This window comes from Papilio xuthus, unplaced genomic scaffold (genome assembly GCF_000836235.2).
Source record: "Papilio xuthus unplaced genomic scaffold, Pxut_1.1 DF827570.1, whole genome shotgun sequence".
NCBI classification, from domain to species: Eukaryota; Metazoa; Arthropoda; class Insecta; order Lepidoptera; family Papilionidae; genus Papilio; species Papilio xuthus.
Window position 1 is genome coordinate 3,932,763 of NW_013531079.1, and position 19,821 is coordinate 3,952,583.

A 19,821-nucleotide genomic window follows, 5' to 3' on the forward strand; every position below is an offset into this window, starting at 1 on the left:
TAGGAACAAGAAGACGTGGCTGTCCTAAGCAAACTTGGCGGCGATCAGTAGCTGCCGAAATGAAGGCGATTGGGCTGACATGGCCCGAGACCAAGCGCAGAACCCAGGATAGAGCGAACTGGCGGCGCACTGTGGACGCCCTCTGCCCCACTGCGGGGACATAGGACTTTAAGTCAAGTCATAATGGTATTGAAATTTCTCGTCGACTAGACTTGCATTTTACTTAATACTCGAGTACTGCATAATACTTAATACTCGAGTTTTTACTCGAGAGTCATTTGAATTTCTAATATATTGAGGACATGGAAAAGATATGCACAAATATTTCTTACATCTTATAACCTAGAAACTTAGCAGTATTGAAGTTATAAATATAGCTTTTAATTGTCCTAACAAACGTAAAAAATAAGTTATTTTACTCATTTTCATCCCTGTTAGAAAATAAGGTTTGAAGTTTTATTCAAACATTTGCTAATAATTTGTCACAGGAGTTAAATTAATTTATCTTTTACGTCAGTAAAATGTATTGCAAATAAAATTTAATTGAATTCTAAAATATAGAAGTACATTAATAGTAAATTAACATAATTCCACGCTTCATCATTTTAACTTCAAAATTAAGTCAGTTTACTTGGCAACTTAATAATTTCGTTACAAAATTGCCGCTGAAGTTGGTAATAAGCACATGTCGCCACAACAATGTTTCTTCATTTGGTATAAGTCATGTACTTTTTACTTATAATTTTATTTTATTATAATGAAATAAATTTGACAGAGAATCAAAATTCTCTTCTAGATAAGTATAATTCGATATTAATATAATAAAATTACTAATTTTGTGGAATTGTTTGTCGGTAATGTTGTTGGAGTTATACTAAACTTATTTTAAATATTTTAACATTAAACAGTATATACGTAAATGCCTATATTATGCAATATTTCCAGCCAACATTTCAAGAGTTTTTTTAATTGTTTTCTTTTCCTAGTATTCATGAATTCATAATCAATAACATAAGATGTATTAAATTTTTGAGCGTTTTGGATAATCCACATATCTAGCTTCTTACTAATGTTATTAATATTATAAATTCGAATGTTTATGGATGGATGGATGAATCGATATTTGTTAGAAGGTATCTTCAGAACGACTGCATTGAGCTCGCTGAAATTTAGCAAAGATGTAGAACACAGTCTGGAAGAACACATAGGCTACTAAGTTTTTCTTTTAATTCCGGACGGAGTCACGGGCGACAATTAGTATAAATATAGTATAATAAAATCTATTGATAATATAATTCAATGAATTTGTCATAAGTACAATAGGTTGAATAAGTCTGAGCAGTTGCTGTACTTTTGTTGTAGTTCCCGCTGTCGCTTATGTCTCACGCCAGGCTGTGACTACAGGGACAAGCGGGAGCGAGATAAGCAAGCTTCCTGTTACTCGACTTCCGACTGCGACGAGCCCTGTCGTGTTGATATGTGGATGTTTTAAACAGATCTTATCAAATACAAGCTTTTTATGATACATCTCTTTAAGAGAAATGAACAAGTAAATTAGACGAGATGAGTACTTTTTAAATGTTAGTAGGTCACCTATTTACATAGTTTTTATGTATATAATATTTTATTTGTAAATACTTAAACATAAGCCTTCATTCGTACGGACGCTTTTAAAACGCGACGCTTTTTTATCGTGCATTATTGCATTTTGAGCACTCGGAGAAGATAACAAGAGTTATTTTAATGTGTTCGCTTAAAAAGTGCCCAAGCGAATGTGTTACGTTGACTTTTAAATGACATTTGACTATTGTTAGGAACCATATCAAGAATTTTGATAGTGTTAGAGCCTGCAGCAGCATGTCTCTATTAGAAATACCACGACAGAAGACAGGCGTCAAGTGGAAGCAATTCCTCGTACAGTCTGATGTGCGTGGACGGCTTAATTTGTCTTTCCCTTTCCAAATAATTGTATCAAAAATAATACGTATATTTTTTTTAATACCCAGACTTCTTAACCCAAGGGAAATCCTTCGAATTTACTCGTTTGTATTCTATTGGAATTAATTTATTTGGAAGCTTAAATAATCCCCAAAGAGCCTCAAATACGGCCTTCCGTATAAATACGTAAATCAATGTCAAACCAGAACAGAAAAATAGAGAGAATTAAACACATAATATCGAATAGGAGAGGAGGCGTTCAACCGAGTTTATTACAATATCTGTTGTGAGTTTCCATTGCTGAAATATGCAACAGAAACATATTCTTATCTCTTTTTATTAGGGGCGATAGTAAGAGGAGGATGATGATTTTTGTTTCGAACTTACTGTATTGCGTTGCCGGCCTTTAAGGAAGGTGTACGCTCTTTTCTTGAAGGACCCTAAGTCGTAACAGTCGTTTTTACAGTTAGACCTAAAATATGTTTTATGTTTGTCATGTCAATTTAATTTTACAGTAATTTCTTACATATTTATTTATAAAGTTAATATAAAGTCTTTAAAGCTGAATATAAAAGAAAATAGCACCCTTATAAGGGATTACGTGCAGATGAAAGACTCCCTAAACGCCTCGACTCTTGTCTATACGTTTAATACCAATTTAAAGGTTGACGTTAACAAGGGTTACCTTTACTCCTAAATATTAAGTGAATAATAAACACCTTTGTTTTTAATATACTTAGTAATAATCTTGGTAATTTAATTTAACTACTGAGTTTAACAACGTAAGAGTCTTAACCGATTTTGATGTGACGTTTCTAGCGAAATGCAAAAGCGAAAACGAAAAGAATCTAATTTTGATATAAACTTTAATGTATATTTTTTTATATAATAGAAGGGGGCAAACGAGCAGCGGGAACATCGAGGTGTTCGACGCCCATGGACATCAGCAATACCAGGGGAACCGCAGATGCGTTGCCGACCTTTGAGATGGTGATAAGCTTCTTGAAGGCCCTAAGTCGTAGCGGTTTGGAAATAACGCCGAGGACAGACGCTGCTGTGCGCGGCAGGAAGTTTCGCGCAAACGTATTGTTAAGAAGCAAATCCGACACTGTGTCAGTGTATCGGCGCAACACCAGCTCTATCAAAATATTAACGCTTACGTCCCCTCACTACATGGATCTAGCATTTGACTTGGTAACAAAAGCGAACCATTCGCTCCAAATGAATTTAAGTAATACTAGCTGTCGCCTGCGACTCCATTCGCGGGGAATAAAAAAATAAACTTACTTGTCACCTGAAAAAACTTTTGTTTTTTTCCAGACTGTTCTACATTTGTGACAAATTTCATCAAGATCCGTTAAGCCGTTCGGGAGATACCTTTTAAACCTTTTTAGATTTAAGCATTCGCATTTATTATCATCTTCATCAGCTCACTATAAGTCCCCACCGAGGGGCTCGGAGCCTACCCTAAGTTAAGGGTGATTAGGCCATAGTCAACCACACTGGCCAAGTGCGGGTTGGATGACTTTACACATATCTTTGAATTTCTTCTCACATATATGCAGGTTGCATCACGATGTTTTCCTTCACCGTAAGAACGTCGGATAAAATGTACATATGTAAATCGGAAATCGAAAAACACATTGGCACATGGCGGGATTCGAACCCAGGACCTGCAGATTGCAAGTGCTTGACCACTGAGCCACCGACGTCTTATTTCATCATCTCATCATCATCTTATATATCATTTATTATATTAGTAGGATTGTCTAAAAGTATTTACTTTTTTCAAACAATTTATCAACCTAGATTAAAGCACGAAACTGAATCTAACGTTGAACCAATTGTGCTTTCAATTGTCACTTTCTTGAAATGTTCTTCGCGTTAGGCGCGTTATTTGAATACTCCTTATAATAAGTATACAATAGCCTCCATCATCTTCATGGCTTTATCCTAATAATAGTACATAATATTTACATAATATTTTGAATTACTTATGTGCTTAAGGGATAAGCTCGGTCGAGATAAGCCTTCCTGCTCTTAACTTCCGGTGCGTACCATCTGACGACGATGAGCAAGATTTAAAGCTCGACATTTTTTTGTTAACAAATATCAAAACGACATATTTAAAAAAAAATAAGGAGTCTTACATATTTGCTTCCTTTTAACATTTAAGATTTTAATATATTTAATTTCTCAGGTGTTTTAGCCTCTTCGTATCATGTCAATGTCAAACATGACAGATAGATGTTGGCGACGCGCACTATGTACGAACCTCTATGACATTGCATTGTGTAAATCTCTTAGAGAATAATATCGCGAACAATTTCCTTGCTGCCTACCCTACGAAGGGGTAAACGAACAAGTGGTCACGTGATTTCTCAAATAAAATGAAGCTTGTGATACGTTGCTACCTCTGAGGGACAGGGTAAAAGACAAACGAAAAGGGAAATTCCTATCCTATAAAACTTGACGTCTCGTTTATATTTATTTTCATTATTTTATGAATTATCGTTAACTTTATATTTATAAAAACGAAAATGTAAATTGGATAAGCGCCGCATGTGCTGTGGATATGGTTTAATTAATATATTGCCGAGATTTCCGTTTGTGTGACTAATAGCCAACTCGTGTCCTGTATGAAAGTTATTCGTGGTAAGGGTAACGTAATTTAAACTCTAAATATCATTATACAGAACAAAAAAATCTGCCACAATTGTGTCTTTTAAAAGTGAAAAATGTACTTAAAATTGTACTGCAAAAATATGATTATTAGAATTTGCTATTTTTTTATTTAGGCGCTAATACACATTTTAATATAATGACACATATTAGGTTTTGCATGTTGGTTTTAACGTAATCGGCTGTAATAACCAAGTTTCATAGTACACGCAAATATACAGTTTTACCATACAAATGCCAGGGTTTTCTTTTAGGTTATGCAAGTTACGTAAAAACTGTCATGCAAAACCTAACCTGTGTGATCTACATACATCTTTAAAATAAATTTTTCCTTAAATAATTAAATTTAATATCGAATTGGACGTCAGTAACAGGAATGTATACCGATTAGAAATTCATAAGACAATAGTTTCAAACGTGATCCTACCGGAACAGAGATCGGTTTTGCCGCTGTTATTAATTACTATGTCGACATACAACGTACCTGGTAATGGAATTTGTTTCTAATACAAGATTTGCATAACAAATAAGGTAAACAAGCGCTTTAAAATATGCTAAGTTAAAAGATGGCCGCCTAATCGTATATTTTTTAAGTAGCTGTCATCCGCGGTACGTCCACGAGGAATGATAAAAACCATAATTAGTGGTTGATTTTTGCATATCTAAAGAACGAGAATTATTAATACCGCGTACGAAGTAGCGTGCCACAGCTTGTGTTCCTTAAAAATTAAAATGGAAATACGCAAAACATGAAATAATGAAAGCATTATTACAAAAAGTAATATTGATATAAAATTCTATCATTTCTAAAGGTCACCAACTTTAATATAACACAAAAGGTCACTTCATCAGGCTAGAAATTAGAAATAGAAACCTATTTAACTTTGTAAATGGAATAATCGATTCTAAAATTTTCTACAGCATTTTCTTGATATATCGATATGTTAAACGCATTTCCTATAAAAACTAGCTGTCGCCTGCGACTCCGACCCCGCGCTATGAAAAAAAAAATTCATAAAAAATCGTGACACAACAATCTATATAAAAGAAAGTCGTGTCAGTTACAAAATTTATAACTCAAGAACGGCTTTAGCGATATACCTGAAAATTGGTGAGGAGGTAACTTAGAGCCAGGAGACGGACATAGGATACTATTTATTCTTTTTTTTCGAATTTATGCCTTGAAGAGCTGCTTTTTATTTAACTTATCTATAATATATATTAACTTTTTTTATATATGCACGCAGACAGAGTCGCGGGCGACAGCTAGTTTGTGTAACAAAAGAGGTAAAATATTATTACATCTTTTTGAACACTTTTTCTTAAATTAAAGAGTAACATCTAATTTTATCACTAACCTTGAATTTAGCTTAGAAAACATCAAAGTAATGTTCAATAGTTACTTCTTTTCATTCATGAACGATTAAATATTTCCTTAATGAAAACTATTATCTGAATAGCTCAAGCTGGGACTTTAGACTTAAGAGAACTTAATGAACTCCAGCGGTGTCACCGTGCGGCAGACGGCTAATTTAAATATTTCTCTTGCCTTTTACCTCGACTATGGGCTGAATTTAAAGGAATATTGATGCAAAATTTACCCATTTATGTACAAAGTCTAAGATTATATGCTACTAATATTATAAATGCGAATGTTTAGATGTATGTTTGTTAGAAGGTACCGGAACGACTGCATGAATAATGCAATTTAGCTTAGATGTAGAACAGAACACAAAGGCTACTAAATATTTTTAATTCCGCGCGAACGGAGTTGCGGACAACAGCTAGTCTTACTAATATTATACATGAGAATGTTTAGATGGATAGATGGATGTTTGTTGGAAGGTATCTCCGGAAAGGCTGCATGGATCTTGATGAAATTTGGTACAGATGTAAAACATAGTTTGGAAGAACACATATTAAGTTTTATTATAATTCCGCGCGGACAGAGTCGCGGGTGACAGCTAGTATTGTATTAACAGGAAAATGTTACTTTATTCCGCTAATTAATAACATATAATGAGTAATGTACCCATCAGGTCAATATTGACAAATGACCTACGTAGACTTAATTAACAATATGTTATTCTGCTTGACTACGTATTTTCATATCATTGTGGTTAAAATATCTTTGAAGAATACGATGTCATTCATGTTCTTTACTGACTTAGAACGGGCTTCTTTCAATTAAATAAAACAAAAGACAACTCACGCTTGTAATCCAGAGCTGTAGGCAAAGACCACGGATTTCCATTTGGCGTGGCCAAACGAACTTCTGCACACTTTTCGGCCCTGCGCGAAACGGAACGCGACGTCTTGTAAGCCACGTTGGTGGCTTTTTCCTGGAAATTTACACATATCTTTGAATTTTTGTTGATATGTGCAGGTTTTATTACGATGTTTTCCTTCACCGTAAAAATGTACATATGTAATTAGAAAAACACATTGGTACATCACGGGATTCGAATTCAGGATCTGCAGATTACAAGTCAAGTGTTTAACCCCTGATAACAAAATTATAATTTAAAAAATGGAAAATAAACACGCGATATTAAGTAATGAGGTATTTTTGCTTACAACCCAGAAAGAAACCGGAAACCCGACCTTTTTAAAAACAAAAAAATAATTGCTGTTATTCCATTAAAGCTGTGTTCTTTTGTTTCTTTGTATTTAACAACCTGAATAAACATACTTTGTGTTAAATGTTCTTACTGTAGTTTTTAATTCAAGTACTAAGCGAGTTGACTTCAAAAATAATTGGATTTCTTCTTAAATATTTGTTGGATGCATCACGATGTTTTCTTTCGCAAAAAACATTCCACTCTCTTAAAGAACTTAAGGAAATAATAAAAACTAACAGTCGCCCGCGACTCTGTCGAGCAGAATTAAAAAAAACAACATTATTAGTAGCCTATGTGTTTTTCCAGACTATGTTCTATATGTATGCCAAATTTCATTAAGATGCATTCAGCAGTTCTAAAGATACCTTCAAAAAACATCCATCCATCGATCAGTCTTAACACATTTATAATATTAGTAAGACTAGCTATGGGCCGCGATTCTGTCCGCGCGGAATTACAAAAAAAAACATAATTAGTAGCCTATGTGTTTTTCCAGAGTATGTTCTATATGTATGGCAAATTTCATCGAGATCCGTTCAGCCGTTCCGGAGATATCTTCAAACAAACATCCATCCATCTAAACATTCGCATTTATATTAGTAAGAAGAAAAATATAGAATAATAGGAATACTAACAAGAATAGGTATTGAAAAATTCCAAGCTGAGTAATAAAACGAAACTGAATCACAGATATGTGACTCAATTTTCGCACATCAACAAAAACATTCCCTTTGAAAGAAAAGAGATAACTATACATCGGTCTTTCGTCCGACAATTAAATAAATATCGGGGTGATACAGTTGAAATAGACTTTATTAAAACGGAATGCATTCCGAATGTTCCTTAAAATTACAGCCGCTTTTTTACTCTGTGGTGAAACAAAGGTTCTTTTATGTGTGGAAAGACAAAAGTAGAAACCACTTTTTTGATACAAAGCAAAGGTGAGGGTGTGTGGTCTCATTTTATTTAACTTCTTTGTACGATTACTTGTTTGTTTTGATATATGGAACTTTTATTTAACGACAAAGAACAGATTAATTACCACTAAGGTGTCTTTAAAAGCTGTATAAATGAAGATTTATTGATAGAAATGTACTCTAGCAACAACAATAATCATTAACTTACTAATATTATAAATGCGAATGTTTATAAGAATGGATGTTAGTTTAAAGATATCTCCGAAACGGTTCAATGGATCTCCCTAAAATTTGGCATAGATATAGAACATTGTCAGGAAGAACACACAGACTACATATTAAGTTTTTTTTAATCCGCGCGGACGGTGTCGCGGGCGACAGCTAACATCACATACGTAAAATGAGTAAAAATCGTCACTATCGCTACCATAAACGTTAAAATGGTGAATATCAATTAGGCACAAAATACCACGATTTATAGCCTATCCAGTTTATACGATTTAAGGAATATTTGTCAGTGGCATTACGGTGTATACGCTTATTAGGTTGCATCGATAAATTCAAATTTTGGTTTTCGTTAAAATGCGCCTTAAACTGAAAAAATTAATGATAATTATTTATTAATTTAAAATTGGTATGCTGTTTTTCAGATATCTTAGCGGCCCATCGTGCGAGTCGCTGCGCACAACACATTTTTGCGTGTAGAGGAACGTAACGGGATGCGAGGAAGGGGGGAATGCGCAGTCCGATGACCTTGAGCCCTCAAGATATTTTAAAAAGATTAAATTTATACACAGTTAAGTTCGTTACGTTTCTTTAAATAAGCATTTTATTTGAATTTTTTAAAGCGCATAATAAATGATTATTATTTAAACAATGCAAATTGATCCGTAAAACAAAAGCAATAAGAGTGTTTTCGTCTTGTTAGCTATTGGAATTAATTTTACAACACGTTTTCCTCGTCTACGTTATATTATGTTGTTGTTAGTTGTTAAATATTTTTGTTAGTCATTTTTGAAAATGACGAATCATATGTGTATTAAAACAATATAATTATTTTATTGATCGTCATACATTTTTTGTTGTATTTATTATGTTTTGTGGGTATGTATTTTAGACATTATACGTTCAAATTCTTTGACGCGAATGGCGCTCTTTTGTTACCAAGTCAAGTGTCAGATTGATTAGTGAGGGGACATAAAAGTTGACATTTTAATAAGCCAATACACCGCAGTGGCAAAGTGTCGGATTTTCTTCCTAATAATTTACATTAGGACATTGTACATTAACGGAAACATTTTAAATTGTCAGAGTTATGTTATGAAAGTAACATAACATCGTCGTTCACAAGATTCTCGGATCATTCATTCTTCAACTCAGTTCGATCAAGTTTTGTTACGCAAAGACATATTTTAATGTTGTTAAATTAATTTTTAAAAACATGTTATACTACTTTTAAACAATTATCCTTATTGGGAATGTAGTCAATTGTGATAAACTATCAAGATTACAAGTGTTGTGAATTTTGAGGTTATAATGAAGATTGTTTTGTTCATATTTCTCTTTGTTAAAGAGATTGTTTGTCAGGGTAATTGGAAGTTTGTTGGCAATCCGTTAATTCATGCATATCCTTGTAAAAATGATAAAGAAATTATTGTATCATTTGAGCCTGGTTTACCAGACGGCAGGAATAATGTATACAGTGTGTTAATTGATAAAGATATACCAGCATTTTCGGAAATTGACATTCTGACGGATTCTGATGCTGTTTTAAAATTGGTAAGTAATTTCTTAATCTTAATCCAAACATATTAGTAAGAATACTAATATTATAAATACGAATGTTTGCATGGATGGATGGATGGATGGATGTTTTTTGAAGCTGTCTCCAGAATTTCTGACTGAATCCTGCTGAAATTTGGCATAGATGTGTACATCACACACGTAGGCCACTAATTAAGTTTCTTTTAATTAGTTTTGATAAGACAGTACGTGTAGAATTTAATAATGAAGAATTGTTTGTTTGTTATTCGGACAATTATATCTCAAAAGTCTGATATAATAATATAAATCCTTGCCGGTTCTTACGAACGCCCCTGGGTGAACCATACCTTTGAGGAGCGATAAACAGACCTGCAACGCCCCTTTGTGTCCAAAGCCCTGGGCATTCACCCAAACGTTTAACGCCGGTACAGAGTAAATGCAGTTCCATCAGTGTGGCTATGTCAATGGGCGTCGGTGACCTAAATTAATAATGGTCAAACTTACCCCCTTGTCAAATAAAAAAATAAAAAGCCCTCTAATTCCCATTCTCCTTGATAACACAAAGACATTTAAAGTGAGTGAAATCCTACATATCTGAACATCTTCGGTCAGTTTCCTGATCACGAACATTAAGAAACAAACTTCACCCAAACTCTGATTAACTTTTCCGACGTTAATCATTAATGTATACGTTTCTTTACTGTGTGTTTCTGAGACAAAAATCTCCGTTTCAAACATTTTTTTAACTGTTTTGTCAGAGATAGGGTGGACGATATGTTTTAAGCAAAGATTTTGGTCTCAGAAAACAACGGTTACGTGTTCCAAGTAACATGAACTTTGGAGGTCAAAGAACTGTAATTTTTAATTAACACGCTCCACCGTATGAGGTGAATGTATAGTATTATTTTTAACAAACTAAATACTGTTATAAAAGTGCATTTCCACTGTAGAAACGTTAAAAAGAATTATTAATTTCGTCTAATATTTTAAAATTGTTAACAACGCCATCTAGTAAAAATTTAACAACAGAACAGCTTTTTTAAAGTTATTATCTATTAATGGCTATCAATCTTTCCATTTATCTACGGAAGGTCGTCAAAGTATGTACTCCAAACATCTCTATCAACCGTCATATCAGAATTTACTCCCTTCCTACGCATATCCTCTTTCACACAATCTCTGTAGCCACATTCAATCTCATTACTTTAAATCTATGATATTCGAATGATATAGGCTAGTACATGTATATCTTCATGTAATACTAGCTGTCGCCCGCGATTCCGTCCGTGCGGATTTAAAAATTAGTAGTCTGTATGTTCTATTTGACTATGTTCTACATCTATACTAAATTTCAAAGGGATCCATTCACTTCTTATTTGAGATAATTTGGAACAAACATCCATCTAACCTCTCGCATTTGTAATATTAGTAAGATGGGGAAAATCGAAAAGGTCAAACAATATATATTTATTTACTAAAAAGACAAACAACTTATTTACATACGATTGTGCAATATTAAGTTTTTCCCAGTCTATTAAAACATATGTAAAATTGTCTTTGGCATTATTTACTGTGTGTTTCCAATAACGATGAAACTGTATAACATATCGTCATCTCCTTCACTCTCTTTGAAAAAAAGAGACAAAGATATGTTTAATTACAATTGTTTCGGCGATGGAATTTCACTTTTGAATAATTTTAGATTATGAATTTACACTTTCGTGGTCTATCTTTTTCTATTTTTAACCCTGCTTGGTACCTATGGATCATAGCGTGATGTTAAAAAGCTATAACCTTCCTTAATACTTGAACTTTCAAATGCAGAAGTATTTTTTAAATCCTATATTTATTTTTTGAGATAAGCGCGTACAAACAAACATTTTTTTTATTGTTTTAAATGCGTCATTGTGTTTTTTGAATATGTACAAGGTATCCATATATAGTTAGTATTTCTAGTTGATTTTGTTATAAACTTTATTTTCAGGCAGACAAAGATAAAGGCAGACTAAGTGCCTCTGGTCCAGATAGTTTTAATATAAGAATAACGAACATGACTAATTCAATTTCGTTCGCAGTAAAGGGTCCACCTTCAGGCGGACTTCCATATTTTCAAAGTATAAAACTTAACTCAGTGGAATTATGCGTTAATCCAAGAAAGGTAAGTCTAATTATATTAAAATCTAGTATTTTGTTTATAGCCGTTAACATGTGATTATTAAACGGCATCGTAAAATATCACATACAAAAAAAAGTTAAATCTTTATTATTTGACTTAATTTTATAAAGGAAACTCTTTAAATAAAATAAGATAAAAGATAAAAAAAGAAATTTTAATAAAAAAAAAGCCTTAAGAGACTTGAACTGAAATTTTGTTCACGTTAAAATTGTCTTTTGTAATAAGAAATGGATGATTTTTCTAATTCAAAAGTTTCATTGACAGATTCCAAAATATTTTTGCTATTACAAATATTAAATCGTATAATATTCTTTTTTAAATTATTCAAACTTTCTTGAGACATTATAATAAACTTATATAAGAACGGCTAAAACGTATATTCTGCCGATGGCGGCACCGACTAATTTCGAGCTCATCGGGGCCCTTTATCAGGGTGAGTGGGACTTATATTACTGCGCGGACGCGGCCCATCGCTCGCTCAGTGGGCTTTCGATGGGCTCAAAACTAATCGGTGCCGCCACCGAATGAATATACGTTTTAGCCGTTTTTATATAAGTTTATAATATTATATGTTCTAATGATCCTATTTCGTAGGGTTTCTTGAAAAAGTTCGTTAAGAGTACAGTAGATGATAGTATTCCAATTGACTTAGTCGGCGGTGGTGCTTGTGGTAGAAGGAAAATATTGCACACAGAATTAATTGTCGAAGGAGAGGCCACCAAAGCTGGTGACTGGCCGTGGCATGTCGCCATATACAGACTTTATAAAAGAGAAATTAAATACATCTGTGGTGGAACTTTATTATCCAAGAACTTTGTATTAACTGGTAAGAACAAAATTAAAAAAAACCCATTCCATTCATTAGACAACCAGAGAAGTTTTTTTTATATAATAAGGTGGCAAACGAGCGAGCGGCCACCTGAAGTCCACGATTTCACAGAAGACAGGCTTAAGTAGAAGTATTCTGACTTGCTGTCAAAAATCACGCAACAGCAATACTATCTCGTAAAGTAGATTGTCGATAAAATATTGTCATCGCCTTGACTGCTGCCTGACATCATCCAGATGGGATTAATAAATAAACGGTTGTATCTTTTGATTGGGTTGGCTTAGAAGTTTTATTTTAACATAGCACCTAGCGACCGCACACCTGAACATGAGATATAAATTCCAGCTTGATACTTTAACGCGTTTTTGAGAAAAAGCGTCAGACGGACGGACAACAAAGTGATCCTATAAGGGTTCCGTTTTTTCCTATGAGGTACGGAATCCTAAAAATCTGAGTAAGTTAGTCTTGGGCTATTCTAGATTGAAATAATTCTCTATTCCAAACATCCAGATTTAACAGTTAGTCTAGAATTACGAGGTAACAAACATCCAGACGATCTACGTTTGCATTGATTGAACAGAACAAGTGTAAATACTAGCCGCAATATTTGCTTTAAATCTCTAAGTAAATTGCAATTCTTGTAGATATTGATTGTAATTAAATGTTTTAGCTGCACATTGTGCTTCTGTTAGAGGAGAGACAGTGATACCTGAGACTTTGAATGTAATTCTTGGTAAACATAACCTCGTGGGTGGTGATGTGGCTGTTCAAGAGAAAGAAGTAAGTTAATTTTGAAGACTCTATCGTCCATTACTTTATCAGGGTTTTAAATAGCCTATGTTACTTAGGCATGCTAACTTTTACTAAAAGTCTTATTAAAATCGGTCCAGCAGTTTAGAAGCGTCGGTGGCTAAAGGGTTTAAGCAGTTGACTTGCGAACTGCAGCTATTAGGTTCGAATCTCGCCATGTACCAATGTGTTTTTCATTTCCGATTACATGTGTACATTTATCCGATGTTCTTACGATGAAGGAAAACATCTTGATGATATCTGAGAGAGTTAAAGATATGTGTGAAGTCACTGGGCCTCAGTTGACTATGACCTAGTTACTATCTTAGGGTAGGCTCCGAGCCCCTGAGTGGGGACATATAGTGAGCTGATGATGAAGTTTCGAAGATTTAAGACGATTTTGATATTTGGCATTTCACAACTTTAGGTGTGGATTTCGGGCAATTTGTAATGATTCCAATTCATCTTATATTTTCATCCCTCTTATTCTCTTTGAAAAAAAGCGAGATAACGATGTTTTGTGCAGTGGTCAGTTGAAATTTTATTGCGAATTTCTCTTATCTATTTTGTTTCTTTTCTAATATTTCTTTAGATCTGAATCAACTTCTAAAGTTATGTTGTTTTTTGCAGGTTTTCAGTGTAATTTTACATGAAAATTTCAAATATCAAATATCTTTGGACAATGATATTGCATTATTGAAGTTAAGGACTGAAGTAACATTCACTGACTACGTTCAGCCTGCTTGCGTGTGGTCTCCGGAATCGCATGAGAGATATCCTACCAAAGAAATTTTTGGCACGGTAAGTTTTGTCAAAACATACTTTGTGTCTACACCAGCGCAGTAAGTTTTATCTTTAGTCTAGTTGTCACCCGCGACTACGTCTGCGCGAAATAAAAAAAAAACCTAAATGAGTAAGTAGCCTATGTGTTCTTCCAAACTATATTCTATATTTATGCCAATTTTCATCGAGATCCGTTTAGCCGTTATGGATATACCTTTAAACAAACATCCATCTAAACATTCGCATTTATAATATTAGTAAGATAGAATTTATTTGATGTTGAGATGATTTCAGCTTGAAATAAGATGGATGTGTGGTGTGACAAGAAAGAATAAAGTTAAAAAGATTAGAGGAAGTTTGTAAGTAGCGCCAGTGATCGAGAAATTGAGGAGTAAAAGATTAGCATGGTTTTTGGACATGTTATGAGGAGGGATGATGATATAACCAAAAAAGTAATAAGATTGAATGTGGATGTCTACAAGGGTAGAGGAAGACCAAAAAAAGTATGGAGTGACTGTGTGAAAGAGGATATGCGTAAGAAGGGGGTAGATCCAGATATGACGGCTGATAGAGATGTATGGAGGAGTAGTACATGCTGTGCCGAACCTCGATTTAAATAAAAAAATCCAAATTATGGTCGAATAGTAAATATAATTAATCTTACTAATATTATAAATGCGAATGTTTAGATGGATGGATGTTTGTTAGAAGATATGTCTAGAACGGCTGCATGGATCTCCATGAAATTTGACATAGATATAGAACATAGTGTAGAAGAACACATAGGCTACTTATCCACGCGAACCCGTCCGCGCGGATAGTCTGTGCCCACTCTCAGTATAAGGGCAGGTTCAGGCTAAGCGCCATCTGCGCTCGGCCACCTCAAGCCCGGTGAAGCTGTAAATGCCTCCTCAACGCAAACAGTGACTACTCAGTCACAAAAAATAAATCTTTGAAGTTTATATTACCTTGCAGGTTGTAGGATGGGGATTTGATCAATCCAATGAGCTCTCAACACAACTTAGGCAAGCTTCAATGCCGATAATAAGAGAACAGAAATGCTATAAAAGTAACCCACTGTTCTATTCAAAGGTTTTGAATGATAACAAATTCTGCGCAGGCTGGGGAAATGGTGAGAACTTCCACACTAAACTTTTTTATAGACTTCAAAAATAAGGTTATAAATTCGTCTGTATGTTTTTATATGTGTTACCGCGTTACTCCGCCCCTGGTGCTACGATTTTGATTTTTTTTTTGATCGAAAGGTTTTGTCAGTCCCATTTTTATAGCATAAAGTTACAAATGTGGTTGTGGTTGCCTTTATCAATTGTAGATGCGTTGCCTTTAATCAACGGATGAGGGGATGCACGAAGAATATTTACCCTTCCTAAGCTCATCATTTTCTTATAATAAAAGAGTGGTAAGGGAATGTTTAACAGTGGTAAAGCCCGGTTTAACATGTTCGCACGAATAGTCCCGGCTCGTCCGGTGATATACCACGACCACACAGAAGACAGGCATCAAGTGGAAGATATTCCAAGTACAGTCTGATGAGTGTGCGTCCCGGAGGCCAAAATTAGTCCTCTTTCCCTTCCCGTCCTTTTTCTTATAAGGAAAGGATGGGAAGTGGAAGTGGACTTTGCGGATGAGAGGATGCATGGGAAGGGAAAATATTTTATTTCCGTGCATCCTCTCCTCCGTCGATTAAAGGTAGGCAACGCATATGTAATTGCGTATGTCTATGGGCAACTGATACTTCGCCGCTCGCTTGTTTGCCACCTTATGATATATAAAAATATATATCTACTGTTAGGAATAAAATCCGACACTATGCCGGTGTAGCGCACCACTAGCCTTATTAAAATGTCAACGTTTATGTCCCCTCACTAATCATTCTGACACTTGTCTTGGTAATGAAAGCGCGTCATTCGCGTCAAAGGATCCTAACTAATAATGTGTAATTAAGAAATTTTGAAGATATTAGAAATCAATCTGTTTTGAGTAAAAGAAAAATTATTTCTAGGTACATCTGCTTGCAACGGTGACAGTGGTGGTGGATTCTTTGTGTTCACGCCTGACGTACGTCATGATGATGCACCAAACGCATCAGGAGCGTGGTTCCTTAAGGGTATAGTTTCGTTGACGGTGTCAAAGCGAAACGCAAGAATATGCGATCCAACTCAATACGTGGTCTTCACAGACGCTTCTAAATACAAAGATTGGATAGATAAATATGTTCAATGAGTTTGGTTTTTAGTGAAAATTTTTTTTTTTCATTATGTAATTATTTTCAGAAGTTTTTTATATGTCGTGTTAATGTTTAGCTCGGGTCGATGCGCCAGCGGAGTAAGTTAATATTTAGCAATATTTTTTTTTAATAAATTTATTTCGTAATATTTTCTTATCCCGTATCCCGCCATATACAAATGTGTTTTTCGTTTTTCGATTTACATATGTACATTTATCCTATGTTCTTACGGTGAAGGAAAATATCGTGATGCTGCACATATCTGAGAAGAAATTCAAAGATATGTGTGAAGTCAACCAACCCGCACTTGGCCAGCGTGGTTGACTATGGCCTAATCACCCTGAACTTAGGGTAGACTCCGAGCCCCTCGGTGGGGACGTATAGTGAGCTGATGATGATATTTTCTTACCGATTGTGAATTGATAAATAAAATATGCAGTTAATAATTTTCCTAAAGTTTATAATGTACCTAGTGAGATTATAAAATGACGAATTTCATACTTCGTCGGTGACATACAAAAGTACTATTTTTTTTATATTGTTTCTTACAATAACACCATAATTCTTTTGTTTTCGAAATACTAAAAAGAAAAAAGAGGACTCGACAAATATAACTAAAAAAATGATATTAAAATTGAAAAGACTGCAAATGAAATTAATATCTTTCGTAATCAAAAAAAACGTATTTGTTTTGAAAGAAAATTATTTAATCTTAAATTAGAAAAAAGGAACATAATATTGTCAGTTTTATAAAAAACAGAGTTCGGCTCTTTCACTTTTTCCATAATAAAGATAAAAAAAGTGTATTCGGAAAAAAAAAACATAAAAATGCTTCTAAAAATGACGTTTTAAATATATGGTAATCCTTAAAGTGGAAGAATTATGTGCTCAAAAGAAGACAAGGAAATAAAAAAAGCAAAAAAATATTGTTATTCTGTTTAAGACTGTATTAGTTTTTATCTAAATAAAAATATGTTTTATACCTTATTAAAGAGATATAATTTTTAACAGTTTTTGATTATACAACTGTCTTGAATAATAATTCAAGGAAAGATCCTGGTTCTTTGACCTTTTTAAAATTCGCTTTTATTTTTGGTTACAACATATTTTGCTCCGTCTCCGCGGTTTGACTCCATCAGCGCCGAATTAAAAAAAAAAGCAATTAGCATAGGCTTTCTTCCAGTCTTTGCTTTACACCTACACCAAATTTCAGCCAGATCTATGCAGTCCTTCTAGAGATATCTTGTAACAAACATCTAACCAAACATTCGTATTTATAACATTAGTAAAATAAGAAGTATTAAGTGATTTTCAATAAATAAACCGACCAGATTATAGATCTTACTAATACGTATGTTAAGATCGATAGATGTTTGTTTGAAGTTATCTCCAGAACCGCACAACAAATCTCGATGAAATTTGACATAGATGTATAACATAGTCTGGAAGAACACATAGGCTACTAATTAAGTTTTTTATTTCACGCAGACGGAGTTGCGTGCGGCAGCTATCAATATAATCCTAGCGTTAAAGATCCTAATTTTTATACCAATATTATAAGGTAAATATTTAATACTAATTACAAACTGGATTGATACCGAAATGGCGAGTCGTACACATTCCTGTTTACAAGCTGGTTTGAACACGTGTATTATAAGGAAAATGGCAAAGATATTTCTTTAATAATGTAGAGGTAATAAATGAGATCTTATTAAGCCTCAGACAGAAAAAAAAACATCAAGGCAAAAATAATTTTATAGTTTTTCTTATATTGTAAGGTAGTATAACATCAAGCGGTCAATCGACTTTGTTTACATGACGAAGCTACCCGTGTCTGACATCTGCAATTGCTAATGCGTACACTTTAGGTCTAACTTAACTACTCTGAGTGAGGAAATGTGAAATGTAAAGATTTGTTTTATATCATACGCCAGACATGCAGATACAGGCTCTACCATTGTTCTCAGATCCTTTTAAACTTAAATAGCGATTGAAACCATAAGACTTATTTAAGTACTAGCTATCGCCCGCAACTCCATCCGCGCGGGATAAAAACATTATTAGTAGTCTATGTCTTCTTCCAGACTATGTATGCCTAATTCCAGCGAGATCCGTTTAGCCGTTTTCGAGATACTTTGAAACAAACATCTATACATCTAAACATTCGCATTGATAATATTAGTAAGATAATAAATTATTGTACAATTATCGTGTTTATAGAAGTAAATATGGGTCAGAGATAATCTTTGACTCTTTATGTCAATAAACACATTTGATATAGCATTGATTTATTATAAACACTGCATTGCTTGGAAATACTTTTCGTTACGATTTAAGAGCGCCTGTTGATTTTGATTCGATTCATTTTTTTTATAAAATATTTTAAAATACATTTTCTCTTTACGTAACAATTGCTATTCTTATTGTTCAGGGGCAATGGACATAAGATAAGTTCAGAAGATTTTATGGGACATTAAATCTTACTTCTTACTGATATTATAAATGCGAATGTTTGGATGGATTGATGGATGTTTGTTTGAAGGTATCTCGAGAACGACTGTATAGATCTCGCTGAAATTTGGCATAGACTTAATACATACTTTGGAAGAACACTAGCAACAAGCTATTAATTAAGTTTTTTTTAGAGCACGCCGACGGAGTCGTGGGCGACAACTAGTTACTTAAATAAAGTCTATAGAGGTAATAGGAAAAACAAAATGCATACGACTGGTTTTATGCGTCATCAACACATCTGTCATGTCGCAGGCAATGCGAAAAATAGCGACAAGGAAAATGCATCACAACTGATGAATTAACATTTTTACAACTTGTCCTGAACCTTAATGTCATTGATTTGATATTCTAAATCAACAAACCATAAAAAAGTAAAACATAACTAACTAACCAGGGTGACGCAGCAACGCGAAGTGGGCGTTGGCCTCGGACAACAGAAGTCTACCATTTTCCCGATCTCGCGCCGTCCTAACCCAATCCAGGACTTGTAGCTCCCATACACCAATAAAAAAAGCATTAATTATAATAAATTCCAGCTAGATACCTTCACGCGTTCCTGA

General features: G+C 34.1%; 1 protein-coding gene across 1 annotated transcript; it reads left to right on the forward strand.

The window, feature by feature from the left end:
* Positions 1-9,570: 9,570 nt before the first annotated feature.
* Positions 9,571-17,305, forward strand: LOC106118707 (chymotrypsin-like elastase family member 2A). Its single transcript, NM_001311993.1, is given in 7 exon segments — positions 9,571-9,937; positions 11,907-12,080; positions 12,693-12,924; positions 13,598-13,707; positions 14,347-14,517; positions 15,475-15,631; positions 16,523-17,305. Coding segments are annotated over 7 exon segments (1,308 nt in total). The 5' UTR covers positions 9,571-9,694; the 3' UTR covers positions 16,744-17,305.
* Positions 17,306-19,821: the final 2,516 nt, after the last annotated feature.